Here is a 15,341-nt window from a genome sequence, read left to right as displayed (position 1 = left end):
GTCGGACTTCCTTCACCCAAGATTTGAAGCTCTTCCACTTGAAACAAATTTTGTTCATACATATCCGCATCCACCCCCATTTAATATATTAAGCCTGTATATACAGCCTAAATTCTGAAGGACATACGTAAAACGGTTATCGTGATTCCTGCAGTTAACGTAGTCCAGATTTTCACATAAAGTTTTGTGGACCTTTCTGTACTGACAGCTGTTGTGTCTATTGATCCTGTAGGTTACATGCCTTTGGGCGGCTTATTGTATTTGTTTTTTAAGTTTTGACCCTAGGATCTTATAAAAATGTCAATAGTAATTTAGTGCCACTGACGACTTCCGCAGCTCCGTGACGCAATGGTTAAGGTGGTCGCCACACCACCATTGCGTCGTGAGGACGTGGGTTTGATTCCCACACGGAAGGTTCGGCCCAGGTTTTACTTCGTGTCCGTTGTTTGTATGTTTGTAAAGTACGCTCGACACAAAAACATGTGTAAAGTCGGATTAATTATCTTAAAGCAAATAAATTTGATACACGTAGTATAAGAAGAGGAAGATAAAAATGGTATAAGCGTTGGATCTGTCACCATTTAAGATGAGAGAAAGGTGAAAAATGGCACGAACACGAAATAATATGACGACTAAGAAAAGTAAATAAAATGTTATTTCCTATCGAGAATGTTAAGATTTCTTGGAAAGATACTGGAAGATATTTCCCTTTTCATATTTCCGCTTAAGATAGATAATGTAACCTACAAGGAGGAAGTTAAACAAAACCCTTAAAAAAGGGCAATTTCCTACCACTATGACTATCGAGAGTATGAACAACTTATCAGCGCCCCTAGCGCACACTGAAGGAACTACATTACATTTTTGTTTGTTGAACTGTCGAAATTGAAGCTATGCTATAGTGCGACAGCTTAGTAGAGTCTTCGCAAAGAAAATGTATCAAGATTTTAATTAAAATAGCTTTATAAACCTGCAGGTCTCTGATTTTTTACATTTAAAATTCTTTTTCAGCCGTAAACCTTGAATACAACGGTCTCTACTAAGTTATAGTACTACATTAAGTAAAAAAAATCGCACTACAGACCCAAATCATTCAAACAAAAAATAAATAGCATCCTAAACATTGTCTCCTTTCCCTTACAGACTTAGACAAGCAGTTCCGGGTGAGCCCCGAGAACTCGACGGCGGTGGCGGGCCAGCCCTTCGTGCTGAGCTGCGCCATCAACTCAGGGCCAGCCGCCCTGGTCTCCTGGCAGAGGGACGGAGAACCCCTGCCACAGAATGACAGGTAACTGCAGAAATAGGATCTTGTCCTCCTAAGTTGATAGCAGAATTAATAAATTCATCCTTAATCCAGTATAAGAGAATGCAAAGATTTTCGCCTAAAACAAGAAAAGGAATTAGACCTTTCTTCCACTAAGCTGGACAAGTGTGGGTTGGTGACTGCATCCTTTAAAGAACCGTTTATAAAAAAATCTCAGACCTATAAGCTTTTAAAAAGTCGTTGGTGTTATGGACGTTGTTTAGAGCGTTATGCAATTACAAAATGTTACTTTTTCTTTTCTTAATGTTGATTTTTGTTGTTTCAGATACTTTGTGCTGAACAATCAGCTACTAATATTAGACGTGCGAAAAGAGGATGTCGGACTGTACAGGTGATTATTAAATTCCTATAATTTGATACTACCTTCCATGTTAGGCTAACCTATTGATTATACTTTATTTGAATGGTCTTTATTGTAGCTCGGAGTTTAGTTACTGGCCCGGTATGCGGCAGCAAGCTTTTCCCTTATTGCATTTGACAATAGTTATGCATTCCAAGTTAAGAGTTAGGTTATTTTAGTAAGTTCTCATATCACATTATGTAATAAACATGCAGCGCAAAAGTTTAAAAGTTATAATCCCGGCAATCGTCGTTTAAAGAAATTTCAAATAGCTATAAACATAAAAATGATTCACCAAGTACATTAAAAGCCTAGTTATAATAGTTGTTTATACATGCGTGTCACATATATCTAGTCGTTATTATAGCAGTAGAATATTAATGTGCGGCGTCTTTGGCCCTTATCAGTGCCATCTGATAGCTGGCCGCATAGTCGCATAGCTTCCCATGGTGGGCCTATTTTAAACGATACTGTCATAGGAATTACTTGAACGTTTGTTTATGTGTTTGATGTTTGAAATGTATTGGAAAGTGTTATTTATACTACTTGTGTGGTTTATTGAAAGTAATCCTTATGATTTAATATACGATTTTGTTTTGTGAATGTGTTTGTAAGAGTATATTAGAAGTATAAACTCGAGTCACTCAAAAAGACGTGGTTTGTCTTTTAGCTCTCCGTAGATTACGCTTTATTCTGACTAGTAAATATTCAATTTAAAGGCCCAAAATCATCGAAGATTATTATAGCTCCTGTGCGTAACGATAGTTAGAACCTTTACTGTCCGGCTCGCTTCATGGCTTCTATTCCCGGTTAATATGCAACGTTATCAAAAATCTTTAAATGCAAGAATGTATATTTTCAGAAATAAAAGTATGTTTCCTTGCAGTGAATAAAAGTTTTTTCGATACTTAAAGTAGTTTCCCTCAATGGCCTATAATTTTTCTACGTGATTTTGTGTATGTTTGTTTTAACTGCACGTTTGGCGCAGTGGTAAACATGGTCACCTCACCGCAATAACCGTAGCGCCGCGTGTGGCGGGTTCGAATCTCACACAGGACCAATATTTGTGTGATGAGCATGAGTATTTGTTTTGAGCCTGGTTGTTAATTTATCTATATAAGTATGTATTTAGGACGTATGTTTATCAGTTATCTGGTTACCATAGTACAAGCTCTGCTTAGTTTGGAATCAGATGACCGTGTGTCAGTTGTCCCACAATATTTATTTAATTATTTATTTTATGTACTATTAATCTATTTGTTTTTCCCTCAGATGTAAAGCAACAAACCCGCTAGCAAAACGACCAATACAATTCAGCAACTCCGGTAGACTGGAGGTAGAAGACAGTGCAGCAGTTGACGCTGAACCCTCGTTCCTGGCACTGCAGTATGACAGCACCGTGTCAGCTGGTAGAGGAGACAGGGTGGCGCTGCCGTGCCCAGTTACTGGGTACCCTCGACCTAAGGTACGTGGGCCTGTATTTGCTAGCTTTATTCGCTTTCTGCCTGTGACTTTTGTCTGCGTGAAACGATTTTCTGGAGTAAAAAGTTGTGTTTGTGTCAGTCACGTTATGGGCTACTACATAATTTCTTCTACATCCGACATTTGTTTTGTAGTTTTGGTGTTAAAGAGAGACAGACACATACACATCTTAAAGTTCTGCTTTTGTTGCATAATTAGTGGTTAACCTAGAGTCAAAGTTTAAGCTTTATTGGTTGCCTCAAAAACATAGAGACGCTTGGCTCAAATACCATTATATAACCACCTATCTCTAGAAAGGCCAAGCACCTTTTCGTTTGCTCCTCCGTACCCATTGGCCAATCAAAATTAGACAATAGGTATATCCCAAATATACCCGTTTTACCTCAGTTTTAACACGTTTTCTTATTGTAGATAATCTGGGAGTTCCACCGGCCCGGGGAGAGGATCAGTGAACTTGAAGACACCTCCGAGGTCCTCGTGCTGGAGCAGCTGGACCCTGAACAGGAAGGTGCCTACGTCTGCACTGTTGAGGGCCGCAGTGATCTTGAAAGGGTAAGTCGCATGGAAACGAAAAGCACTAGGCTAGGTTTACAATTTCTGGATAAGTTCCGGATTACGCATCTGAAAGTTAGAGTTATAAAAATATCTGTCAAGTGGTCTATCACTCGTTACGTTACCGCACTTAAACGGAAGTTGTAAGTCCGACTATTTCATTGCATTTTTTTGTCACTGATAGAACAATGATTTAATATTTCTATTACAGATTATTTCGAAAAGTCATTGGTGTTTTGTTGTGGGTCATGACGTTTATACTAAATCTTTTTTATTGACTATTCTAACGCAGACTTTACCATGTTAACGACCTTTTCATAAAAGTACTAATCAAATAGACTAAGTAACCAAATCTCATATAATACAAATAGGCATTTTGATATTAATATTTGTTTAGATAAAGTCTGTGCCTAGGTCGAATTTTATTAAATTCAAATGATTTCAACCCTATAAAAAAAAAATATTTTTGACAACACACACTTATGTTTTATAAGCAAAGTTAGAGGTAGAAAGAAATTGTCTTGCAGGTTTAATATCCCTCATATTGGACGGCCAAAAGCCCAGAAGTACAGTAATAGATCTAAAACCTATTTTATTTGTTATAACATACTTAACATAACGCTTTATGACTTTAAAAGATTGCGAGATGGTTACAAATTCTGACAGATAAGTTACAAAAACTATTATTCAGAGATAGACGGATAGAGGCCTTCATTCTAGTGGTTTGATAATACTCTAATTTTTGTTGCAGACCTTCAACGTAATAATCCCAGTGCCGGTGAACATAACCCTACCACCTACGTCGAAGCAAGTACCTCGAGCAAGCACCGTCCGGTTCAACTGTACTGCGGTCGGCAACCCACCTCCCACCATCACTTGGTACAAGAATGGAGAACCACTGGTGTTAGCTGATAGGGTATGTACTATTTGCCCCATATTTTTTACATTTTTATGTTTTGGTGACAGCGCCATCTATCGGCGCGTAGTGTATAAAGTTCACGTTTTTGCGATAGCGCTATCTATTTGCGAAATGGTGATTTTTTTGAATTAGAGTGCTCGATCGTAATTATTATTTAAGTTGATGTGGGTAGAAATATACATATACACAAATATTTTGTACGGATTAAAATGCCAACGGTCTAATAGATGTAAAAATACTGTTGCGGCGTCATATTACCTTAACTTGCTTGAAAATGTCGAAATAAATTTTTCATGACCATTGCACGTTTACTTTACAATACTAATGTGAATAATATTACAGATTGTGGTACGAGCATCAGCAAATGATGAAAAACGGATGGAACTACTCATCAGAACAGTTACTTCTGAAGATTCAGGTATTTATGTTATACCATTTTTAGTGCAACAGTTATCTAATTTCGTCCTGTTATAAATTTTTTTTTGTAGATCTATTTTAAAATTCGAGACTTAAGACTTAGATACATTACATACATAAATAAAATCACGCCTTTTTCCCATAAGAGTAGACAGAGACTAAAGAGCGCGACTTGCAACCACCGGTTGCGAGTACTACACACTGGGATTAGATTTACACTTTGTACTGTAATAAATTAATTAGAAGTTGGTGAGTGCGATACTGAATACTGTAGGTAGGCTCTCTTGTCATTATTTAACTTCATAACACCTTTACTTAGCCTGTCGTCTCCCGAGCCTCACTTGAACCTGTTAGCATGACGTCACACTCATTAATATTATTCTTATAATACTGTTTATTCGTCAGGCGTGTACCAATGCTTCGCGCACAACGGGTTATCATGGTGGAGCGCGTGGGCGACACTGGACGTGACGGGCGCGGGCGCGGCGGCGCCGGCGGGCGTGCGCTGCTGGGCGGCGGGCGCGCGCCGCGTGCTGGTGCGCTGGCCGCATGTTAACGACTCCATGGCTTATACGCTGCAGATATCTTCGCCTGGTGAGTGGGAACTACTTATCTATTGTCTTACCTTGTCTTCACCTGGTAAGTGAAGAATCGAACAATTGACTTACTGAATGTGAATATGGTAACAAGGCGCTGTGCAAATAGTGATGCTTAAAAACAGTTGCCTTTGACTCGCAGATATACGAGATTAAACACGGGTTAAAAAATCTATATAGAGAAAGAGGGCAGGAAGTGAAAATGTAAATAAAACAAAGATAAAGATAAGGCGTGTTTGCCAGCCTTTCCAGTTTGTTTGGAGCCTTTTGATTGACATGCGTTCCTTTTCATTGGAAATGAAAGGTACCTTTGATTTTCTAACCCACAATTCATGCCTACACATTTTATTCGATTTTTGCACATGAGCTTGATACTATATTCTACTTGTACATACTTATTATAATAAACTGTATTTTTATCGGCTCAGTGGTTTTTTGTTTTTACAATGTTATTATACTAATTATATTTATTTATGTAGGTGGTCAATCACTACCAAGCCAACCCCATACTGACACGGAAGAGACAGCTACTCTCAACGAAGCTTTGACTCCATACAGGTTTCAGGTAAATAATATACTTTTTTATTAACTACTCACAAACTGCGAACTAAAAGTGCTCTGTTGTTTCACTCCATTGCCTTTTGCAAGACCAGTGTCCTTTTCGTTTATTTTTTTTATTGCCTTTTGCAAGACCAGTGTCCTTTTCGTTTATTTTTAAAGAATAAATATTAAATTCTACGACTGAAATTAATACTTGTAATGTGTTCGTTTATCTTTAAAGAAAATTTGTTAAAGTGTATGACTATATAATACTTGTTTTACAGGTCCGAGCATACATACAGTCGTCGAAGAACAACAAGAACATCGCAAGTGATATGTCTGAGAGCGTCACATGTCAAGGACAAGGCGGTAAGTGACAAATCATGTATTAAACTTACGCGAAGAATTTCTTAAAAATCCTGATAATATCAAAGCTCGAAAAAGCCAGCATCTATTATAAATAAAACCATGGGCCTGTCTTGGGAGTCCAATCTGAGATCTCAAGATCAGCAGTCTAATATACTATCGCTCAGATCAGAGAAATATGTATAATAAAAAATCCAATGCACTTTTTTTTACCCATTATTGCCCCACTGCTGCGGAAGGGTCTCCTGTCAAACGAAGGAGGGCTTAGGTCTTGAGTCCACCATGATGGCCAAATGCGGGTTTTATATATGTATGTATTTTTTCTTTCCACAGTACCAATCAGATTCTCTCGCAAAGGCAACGACGTCTTGGTCTCATGGAGGCAGTTCGCGCTTCAAACTCCTGGCGTGAAGCAGTGGATCCTTCAGTATAAGGTGGACAACACCACTGAGGAGCAGAACGTCACTCTTGGAGCTGCCGTCACTAATTATACTATTACGAGTAAGTACTGATGATGAACTGGTTTCATACGCAATTTTGCATCGGATGCTTCATAATAATGTACCTTAAATTATACATCAGTTTGCTTGTTAGAATAGGATAATTCTAGTATAACATTCAGACCAAAGTATACCAGAGGAGCTTGAAGTCGGACACCATAATCAGTTTACAGCATGGTAGCTAACTGCAAAAAGATATAAGTGAATTGAGCAATTTTCGGTCGGAAAATTCAATAGATTGGTAGCCACAGTCATTAACCTGAGCGTCTACGTGCTTCAAAGAGCACGTTATAAATAGGTCACAATTATCATTTAAGATTAGTTACAGCTGTTTAACTATGTTAAAGGCATTTGAACAAACATCAAAAAAGGATTTTGCTAAACAGGTCTTCTTATCTTATCTTAGAGCTTGGGATGCCAATAAATAGCCAGCTGACATTTCGACCACTCTTGGTCTTTTGTCTTCCTCCTTTGCTACTTGGGGGACAGAGCAAAACTTGCTAAATTGGTAGTCTAATGATCAGATACAAGGGGTTATTTTTTCTTTTTTAAAGTAAAATCTTACACTTTGATATGTTTGTTCGCAGTGTCATCTCCCACTCCGCTGCAGATCCGCGTGTTAGGCACTCGCCAGCTGCCGTGGCTGCAGCAGGACCTGTCCCTGGTGCCGTGGACCTCCACCGTCAGCTCCAACACTGACGCGGACGCAGGGTGAGGTTCTGTTGGCTCCGGCGTCACCACATTATTACTCTTCACTATTTTACTAGTGTAACCCTTTAGGACATTCGAATATTTCGAACAAAAGAACAGTAATCAAGTATAGTTTTTCAAATTATGCATTAAAAAGGATAGCAAAACAATTTCCAATATTTATGCATTGATAAAAAAATATCTTTCTCAATTTATTATCTGTATTTTATCATGTAGGTAGCTAACATGTCTAAGAACAAATGAATCCCTGGTAAAAGCAGCATTTAAATGGTACTGCATATTACTGAGTGGTGGATTCAATTCCTGGTTTTTTATTGGTTGATGGTTGGAAATTTAGAGAACCGTAAATGTGTCAGTATAATTCTGTTTATACATCTAATATATCAGTAGACTTATAGAAAACGGGACCCACAGTATAAGATGCGTGAAATGTACATGATACTTATAGTGTATTCTTGGTACTTTTTCAGTGATCAAGCAACCAAGATCGACCAGGTACAGGTAACCGAGGTAGGATCCCGGGACTTCACGGTGCAGTGGCACTGCGAGGAAGCTGAGACGTCGCCGGAGACATACGTGTATCTACTCTGTACTAAGAAACAGGACGAAGATGAGGATTGCGAGGAAAGGTATAAACCTAATGTATTAAAAAAACTTTTAAATTTTCCCCGTTTTTGTAACATTTTTAACTGGTACTCTGCTCCTATTGGTCGTAGCGTGATGATATACAGCCTATAGTCTTCCTCGATAAATGGTCTATCTAACACTGAAACAAATGTTCAGCTTTATAATATTAGTATGGATTGATTTTATCATTTGTTCAACGTTATGGGGCAAGTATAATCTCTAGCCGTGAAAGCATAATAGCCAAACATTATTCTTTCTTTTTTTTTAAACACAACTCCCGTATTAAGAATTGCTTTTGTGTCGCGGGGACTTTTTCAAACATACAAGCAACGGACACAAAGTACAAATAGACCCGAAATTGTTTTGTGTGGGAATCGAACCCACGACCTTCCGGCGCAAATGTAGTATACATATTTTAATTGTTTTTTTGTGGGAATCGAACCCACGACCTCCCGGCGCAATTTATGAATGTCGAAGTACTAACCTTTTCCTTTATTTTTAAAACATCCTATTTCATTTGGCTAATGATTTTGTACCTTCCACAGTCTGGACACTCAAGTCCGGGTAGACAACCTGTGGCCGGGGACGGAGTACTCCGTGCGAGTGAAGGTCAAGTCTCCTCTCAGCTCACGCGCCGCCTCCGAGTTCACTCAGCCAATACGCATCGTCACACAGCCAGACGGTAAATATAACTAAATACTAGAGAATAATATTAAATGATGGCCGATATCTAACATAGTTGGAGTCGGCTTCCAGTCTATCTAATATAAGACTGGAAGATTCCAACTATGTTGAAAGAAAGGCTAGGCTGATTGGTTGGCCAATATTATATTACAGAATTATGAATCATTAAGGGTATAAGCCAGTAAGATATGTAGCTACTGCTGAAAAAATATTACAGAATTGTGCAATCTTTTGGCTGGTTTTCGAATTGTCACGCCACTAACGCCATTTAGTGCTGATAAAACTGAAACTCCTGCCTCGCGCAATTTTTAAGCTGACAATGATTTATATTATAGGCAAACGTTGCGTACAGATACATCGAAACATTTTTCCTTGGTTAGTTTGACATTTTAACACACATCGTGGCAGCAATATATCTTAAGCAATTTGAATTCAATCGCGAACCAAATTCACTCTTTACCGTTTCAGAAGCTTAGCCGTAAAAACATCTCTAACAGACTTTCGATTTATTAATAATATTAGTATTAATTTGTCACAACATATCTATGACACAAAATTCTAACTAAGTTCTATTTTCAGGTGAGGAGCGTATCAAGGACCTAACGTACAAAGTGATCAACGCGTCCACACTGCGCGTGTCGTGGAACAGCGTGCCGGACAAGTACAGGGTGTACTACAAGAACAAGCTGGAGCTGCCCATCAACCAGTGGCCCTCCGTCGAGACTGTGGGGAACACTGTCGTGGTGAGATACATGTTTGATTCTCGTTTTAGTAATATAGAAATATTATGCCTGTCCTAAAAGCAGTGATAGCATAGAAGTCTAAGCATGCACCATCCACACAGGTGGAATTGGTTCAAAACCGAGGCAACACACCAATGACTTTACGAAGATATGTATGAATTACAAATAATATCACTTTTTCTAACGGGAAGAACCTTCTAGTGTCCCACAGCTGGGCAAGGGTCTACTCCTGGAATGAGATAGGTAAGGTGTCTCGTCCACCCCGCTAGCCAAACGCGCATTGGGGACTTTGCATATCTCCGAGAACTGTTGTAAAGAACTCTCAGGCATGTTAGGTTGCATCACAATGTTTTTCTTCACCGTTAGAACAAGATAATCGTTTATTAAAATCGAAAGTAACCTCAAAAGCCTTTTTGAATCAACAGTCATTAAGATGGGCCTCTTAGAACTTTTGGAATTTACGTAAGCATTTTGTATTAAAATAAATAAAAGCATTGTAAATTTCTGTTATTGTTGCAGTTGTCCGGAGTTGATTTGTACAAGGAATTGTACGTGATGGTGTCGGGATATGAACCCGTGGGACACAGTTCCGTGCTGAAGATACCGCCACAGGTCTCCGGTGAGTATTCAATCATATTATAATATTTATACTCTAGTGCATTTCTAAAGTCAGTACTGAAGAGTGTTTGGTATTCGAACCAAATTACTGTTAATAATAATTCTTGCGGAATACGCTAGGGGCGCCGATCACTTTTCAAGAAAGTTAATGGTAGAAAATTGGCCTTCTAGTTGTATAAGGCGAATTTGAAATACAGGAGCGGTAATTTATATAATAAATAATGTTTATTTAATTTTTAAAACGATAAGGCAAAAATGAAATATGGTTACTAAGGGTATTTACCTCCCTAGTCGATTTTTCATCAATCAATCGCTGATAGAATAATATATAATATTTCATTTATGTATGTAAATAAATTATTTATGTATGTATATTTTGTTTATAGGTATGTGTACGTCTGAGAATACGAAAGAGTCCCTTCTTTATCATATCATATGTTACATATTACATCCAAACCTGTTTTACCTTTAGTGGAGTAAAATAAAATTTCGGGAAAGATCCTTGTATAATTCAATCGTTTTAATATTCTGTTAGCATTTTTTGGAAAATAAATACGTTTAATCCAGCATTTGCTTTTAATTTTTCTTCACATCATTAAATTGATGATGGTCTACGATGTAACTTGAGTATAAACCAGTTATTCGATTTTCTAGAATCGGTATTAGCAAGTTTGACACAGTAATGCAACAGTCGGTACTGTCGAGTATCGAAAGATTGACGTTTAAAATATACTGCAAAAAAGTTCCTTTGACGCCCTTTAGTGGCGCTGAACAGATTTTCATACAAATTTACCGATAGCCGGTTGTCGGTAGTCATTAGCAGTAAAAATTCGAGCTGCTGTTCTTACAGCAACTATAATAGTGGTAGATGATCGCTCTTAAATGCAAAAAAGAACCTTAAAACAACTGTCATTGAGACCAAATTTCAAGCTAGACCATAAGAATATTGGTCTCTTGGGTATAATTAGTACACGATATTATATGCTGGTTATTTTCATAAGAAAATCTGAGGTAATAAGATAAGTGAGCCGATGAATGGTAAAATTTTGAGCATGCTAGTTTTGCGCGCATGCCTGGGTATTGCAATATATGCGTATTTGAAAGTGTGGAATAATGTATGCCTTTGTCAATTCCTAGCAACAAACGGTAACAGTCTGAGTGAGAGCGACCACCATAATGTTGCATTTTAGCTTGTATTTCATAGCGTAAAGAATCAAAGATTACGCCAAAATGCTATATTTTTGGTTCAGTTTCCTTATATCAAAATTCACCTATTTATAGTGCCAGTTTACTTTGCCTCTCAAAAACTTCTTGTTGCTATATTCAGATACACAAACATGGCAGTTACTTCACATCATATCTATTTCAACCATGCCGAAACATATTTGACGTGTGTCATCATCTACCAAAACACTGATAGTTTTATACTCATATAACTGTACAATTTCAGAGGCAACAGACTTGAAGTACACGTTCACAAACGACGGAGTGACGTGCACGTGGGAGGGTCAAGGACCCCGCGTGGTGAGGTACTCGCAGAACCTCACGCAACCCGTCGACAAGTGGACCAGCGTTAATGTTAGCGATAATAGTGTCCATGTGAGTATACCTGCTACATTTATTACTTGTACTGTCTAACTTTCCATCAATTCTTTCAGCTTGTTAAGGGGCAGATTTTTTTGTGGGGGGAAAGGTGTTAAATTTTTGTCCCACGCTCACTCTGTATACATGGTGAATTTCACGGGAATCCCCTCCGCACTATAAGAGTAACTATCTTAAAAACGAACACAGAACCCATGTAGAGGTGGTGTTTTGCAGGCGAGAGAGAGAGAGACAAGTAAACGAAACATGAGACCGCGACCGAAAACTGCGACCGCAACTTTACTTATGATCTATCTCCTGCCTCGGTCTCGCTTGCGAAGTGTTTCGTAGGCATTACCCAAAATCAACTCAAGTCTCCGATTGCAGTCTCTTGTCTCTTTCGTGGCGCAAACGGCCGCCCTAAGTAGTGCGGGCATCCTTTCTTCTCGTCTTCCACATTCATTGCATATATCTATTGTTCCGTTATCGCCTTCTGCGTAGTGTCTTGTTAATAAACTCGGACAAAGAAAGTAAAAAATATATTGAGTGATGAATGATGAAGCTTATGTTTATATACTATTTATGTAATTTCTATACAGATAACCGGATTAGACTCGTCTCTGAAGACGTACGTGATGGTGTGGCCCGCGGGCGCGTACATCACCATACCCGAGCCCCCTGAGAGTCCCATGGAAAACCTCTCCTTTTATATCAGTAAGTATAAGACACATCTTGACATTAATAAAATGTAAAAGTTAATGAATTTAAATTGAGTCTTAGTTCTTGGGTTTGAATACACTCTCTTCACAATATTTTACTGCCAATTCATTTTCTCCCTAATAACTTTATTATTTTATCGAGCTGACTAGCACGGTTAAACTCGCTTAAAAATCCATCCCATATTTCAATAATTAAGGGATTGACTTTTGAAAATATGTATATCTGAATGAATTTTCATGAAAATGGGTGCAGTATATTAACCGAGAGAGCGTTTAAAATAGCAACAACAGCCAGATCATTGCATTAATAATATTAATATGGATGACTTATGTTGTTTCCTTTTTTCAGTGGTTGGTCTCGGTGTCGGGGTGTTGATACTATGCTTGTTGTTTGTCGCTGCGGTTTGTATCTGGCACCACAGGAGGAAGACCAGGTCACCTGTCAGGTATGTACCTCTCAATATAACACTAGTGGCCACATGCGGTCATGCGCTTCTCACACGATTTTTGAATCTAAGCTATTTTGTATTTCTCAGAAACCGCAGTCGAAGAAGCGTGTCCCTAACTGAAGGTCATGAGGAAGAAGGCGCCGAAATGAAGGTATGTCCTCCAGATTTTTTATTTAAACAGTTATTGAAGTTGAAAACATCCTTGTTTATTTTGCTTACTGAGTTTACAGTTGAATTTAAAGTTACTTCTATACGAAAGTAACGTAAGCAATAAGCAGTAACAATTATTTGTTATGAACAACCATTCAATTATATTTTTTTAAATTATTCAATATAATATAGAACTATAAAATATTAGTCAGCTACTAATATTGTTATATTGTTGATAGAACGTCGGCAGTCAGCTCGCGAACGGTGGCGGCTCCAAGGACGCAGGGGAGCCGCTCCTGAACGGACACGTGCACATCACTGAGAACCCTAACGTGAGTATACGTATACCAAGGTGTACGTTATAACTTGAATAGATTTCTTAATACTAAGTGAAAAAAGGTTAATTTAGGTTGTTAGTTTAGCTTAGGTGGTTTAATTTGATACATTTCGCAGTTTAAGACCATTTGAAAGCTACGGGGTTATTTTCGAAGCTCAAAACTGTCTTTCCACAGAAAGTTATGACTTTCCGAACTAGGTAATATAAGACTAGAGTATTATATTATACAGTGATATTTTTATGAAAAATATTACTTGACTACAGTAAAGTTAGTTCCATTAGAATAGAAACTGGTTAAATAGATAAAAACGGTAAAAAATCTAGGAGAGGTTACGAGTGCATAAAACATTTATTTACTAAGTAAACTGTACGTTTACGTTGTATATTCTATCCAACAGCAATCAAAAACACCAAACGGGCGCATGCGGAAAGGCCGCCGGTACGAGCAGCCTTTCGACGTCGCGCGGTACGAAGACCCCGACACCACCCTGGAGACAGTCCTGGACGACACCTCCTCCACCACGTTCAACCTGCTGGACACCTCCCGCAGGCCCGAGTACGACCTCTCGCGGTCCTCCCGCGACCTCAGCGCCAACAACTCCTTCAACAAACTACCCGACGACAACATGAATTCTGAACTTACACGAAGCACAGACTTCCAATTAGACAACAGCAAAATTCTTCCTACCCTCCAGCCTAACGGTTGAGACACACCTCCCCCCCACCCCCTCGAGAATTACACTAGGGGTAGGCGACCCCTGAAGTCTGCCAGACTTCTCGCGTCAATTCGAATGGTGTTGCTAATTTAATAAGAAATGAGATTGTACAGGCATCCTCTTTTTTACTCGTTAGTAAAATTGATATACGATAAAAGGGTAACTTAATAGATTGTATGAGGCTTCACATTGTCCGAGAATAACTGCCGTGTTTCGTTCCTATCGTTAGAATTTATTTTTAATAATCGTAAGGCTGATTATAATTTGGTAAAACAATAGTACGGGTAAATATTTTAAGTGTTAAATTGTATGCGGTGGAGAGTTGACTGGCACGTGGAGTTATTCTCGATTTTACTGTTAGCTTCGCAATAGTACACACCCCTAATGTGACGTCACTAGTGTCTTATTAACCAGGTAGGTTGGTAAATATTTTGACTTTTCATTAAAAAAAATGAGTTGATATTTTCAGTTTACAAAAGTTGCAAGATTTGCTAGAATTCTATCATTTTCACTTGCCTAAAGTATAATTAAGTTCAGTTTATATGTAATATTTTTTAAAATGAACGTTAAAATTGAAGAATAAAGCTAAATTTCCATACAAAAGAAAGATTTAGAATCCAAAACTTTAAAAAAAGTTAAAAAAGTCATGAAATTTACGAAGGTATTTGGTATATTATGGCTACTAGTGATGTGACATCGTAAAGATTGTTATTATGTATATATAAAAGGTTTTTATTGCCGGTTTGTGGCAACGCGCATGTGTAGCATTGTTCGGTTCTGACCTGAGATTATATGCGTCCGACAATAATGTAGGTATGACGCGGGGTCACCGCACTTTGACGATAAGAGTTTACACTTTTTACATACATTTTCTGCAATGGTTGACTTATCAACAAATAAAAAAATAGACTACCGAAAAGTAAAAAAGTAAGATCACCGAATTGATATTTTTCCTATATCTATTTGTTAA

General features: G+C 38.1%; 1 protein-coding gene across 1 annotated transcript in view; it reads left to right on the top strand.

The window, feature by feature from the left end:
• The window catches only part of LOC142976823 (protogenin A-like), a 131,694-nt gene extending 116,846 nt beyond the window's left edge, over positions 1-14,848 (top strand). The window contains exons 4-26 of the mRNA XM_076120393.1: positions 1,144-1,288; positions 1,590-1,655; positions 2,937-3,129; positions 3,558-3,698; positions 4,450-4,614; positions 4,960-5,035; positions 5,440-5,628; positions 6,110-6,195; positions 6,455-6,539; positions 6,870-7,037; positions 7,624-7,747; positions 8,218-8,376; positions 8,920-9,056; positions 9,638-9,801; positions 10,321-10,420; positions 10,806-10,890; positions 11,270-11,283; positions 11,870-12,018; positions 12,600-12,714; positions 13,069-13,165; positions 13,256-13,319; positions 13,558-13,650; positions 14,054-14,848. Coding sequence (XP_075976508.1) covers positions 1,144-1,288; positions 1,590-1,655; positions 2,937-3,129; positions 3,558-3,698; positions 4,450-4,614; positions 4,960-5,035; positions 5,440-5,628; positions 6,110-6,195; positions 6,455-6,539; positions 6,870-7,037; positions 7,624-7,747; positions 8,218-8,376; positions 8,920-9,056; positions 9,638-9,801; positions 10,321-10,420; positions 10,806-10,890; positions 11,270-11,283; positions 11,870-12,018; positions 12,600-12,714; positions 13,069-13,165; positions 13,256-13,319; positions 13,558-13,650; positions 14,054-14,362 — 2,924 coding nt within the window. The 3' untranslated portion in view covers positions 14,363-14,848. The remainder of the gene's footprint in view (positions 1-1,143; positions 1,289-1,589; positions 1,656-2,936; positions 3,130-3,557; positions 3,699-4,449; positions 4,615-4,959; positions 5,036-5,439; positions 5,629-6,109; positions 6,196-6,454; positions 6,540-6,869; positions 7,038-7,623; positions 7,748-8,217; positions 8,377-8,919; positions 9,057-9,637; positions 9,802-10,320; positions 10,421-10,805; positions 10,891-11,269; positions 11,284-11,869; positions 12,019-12,599; positions 12,715-13,068; positions 13,166-13,255; positions 13,320-13,557; positions 13,651-14,053) is intronic.
• The last annotated feature ends 493 nt before the right edge of the window (positions 14,849-15,341 follow it).

This window comes from Anticarsia gemmatalis, chromosome 11 (assembly GCF_050436995.1).
Source record: "Anticarsia gemmatalis isolate Benzon Research Colony breed Stoneville strain chromosome 11, ilAntGemm2 primary, whole genome shotgun sequence".
Lineage (NCBI taxonomy): Eukaryota > Metazoa > Arthropoda > Insecta > Lepidoptera > Erebidae > Anticarsia > Anticarsia gemmatalis.
The sequence above is the reverse complement of the archived record's forward strand: the minus strand, read 5'-3'. Positions and strand labels throughout refer to the sequence as shown.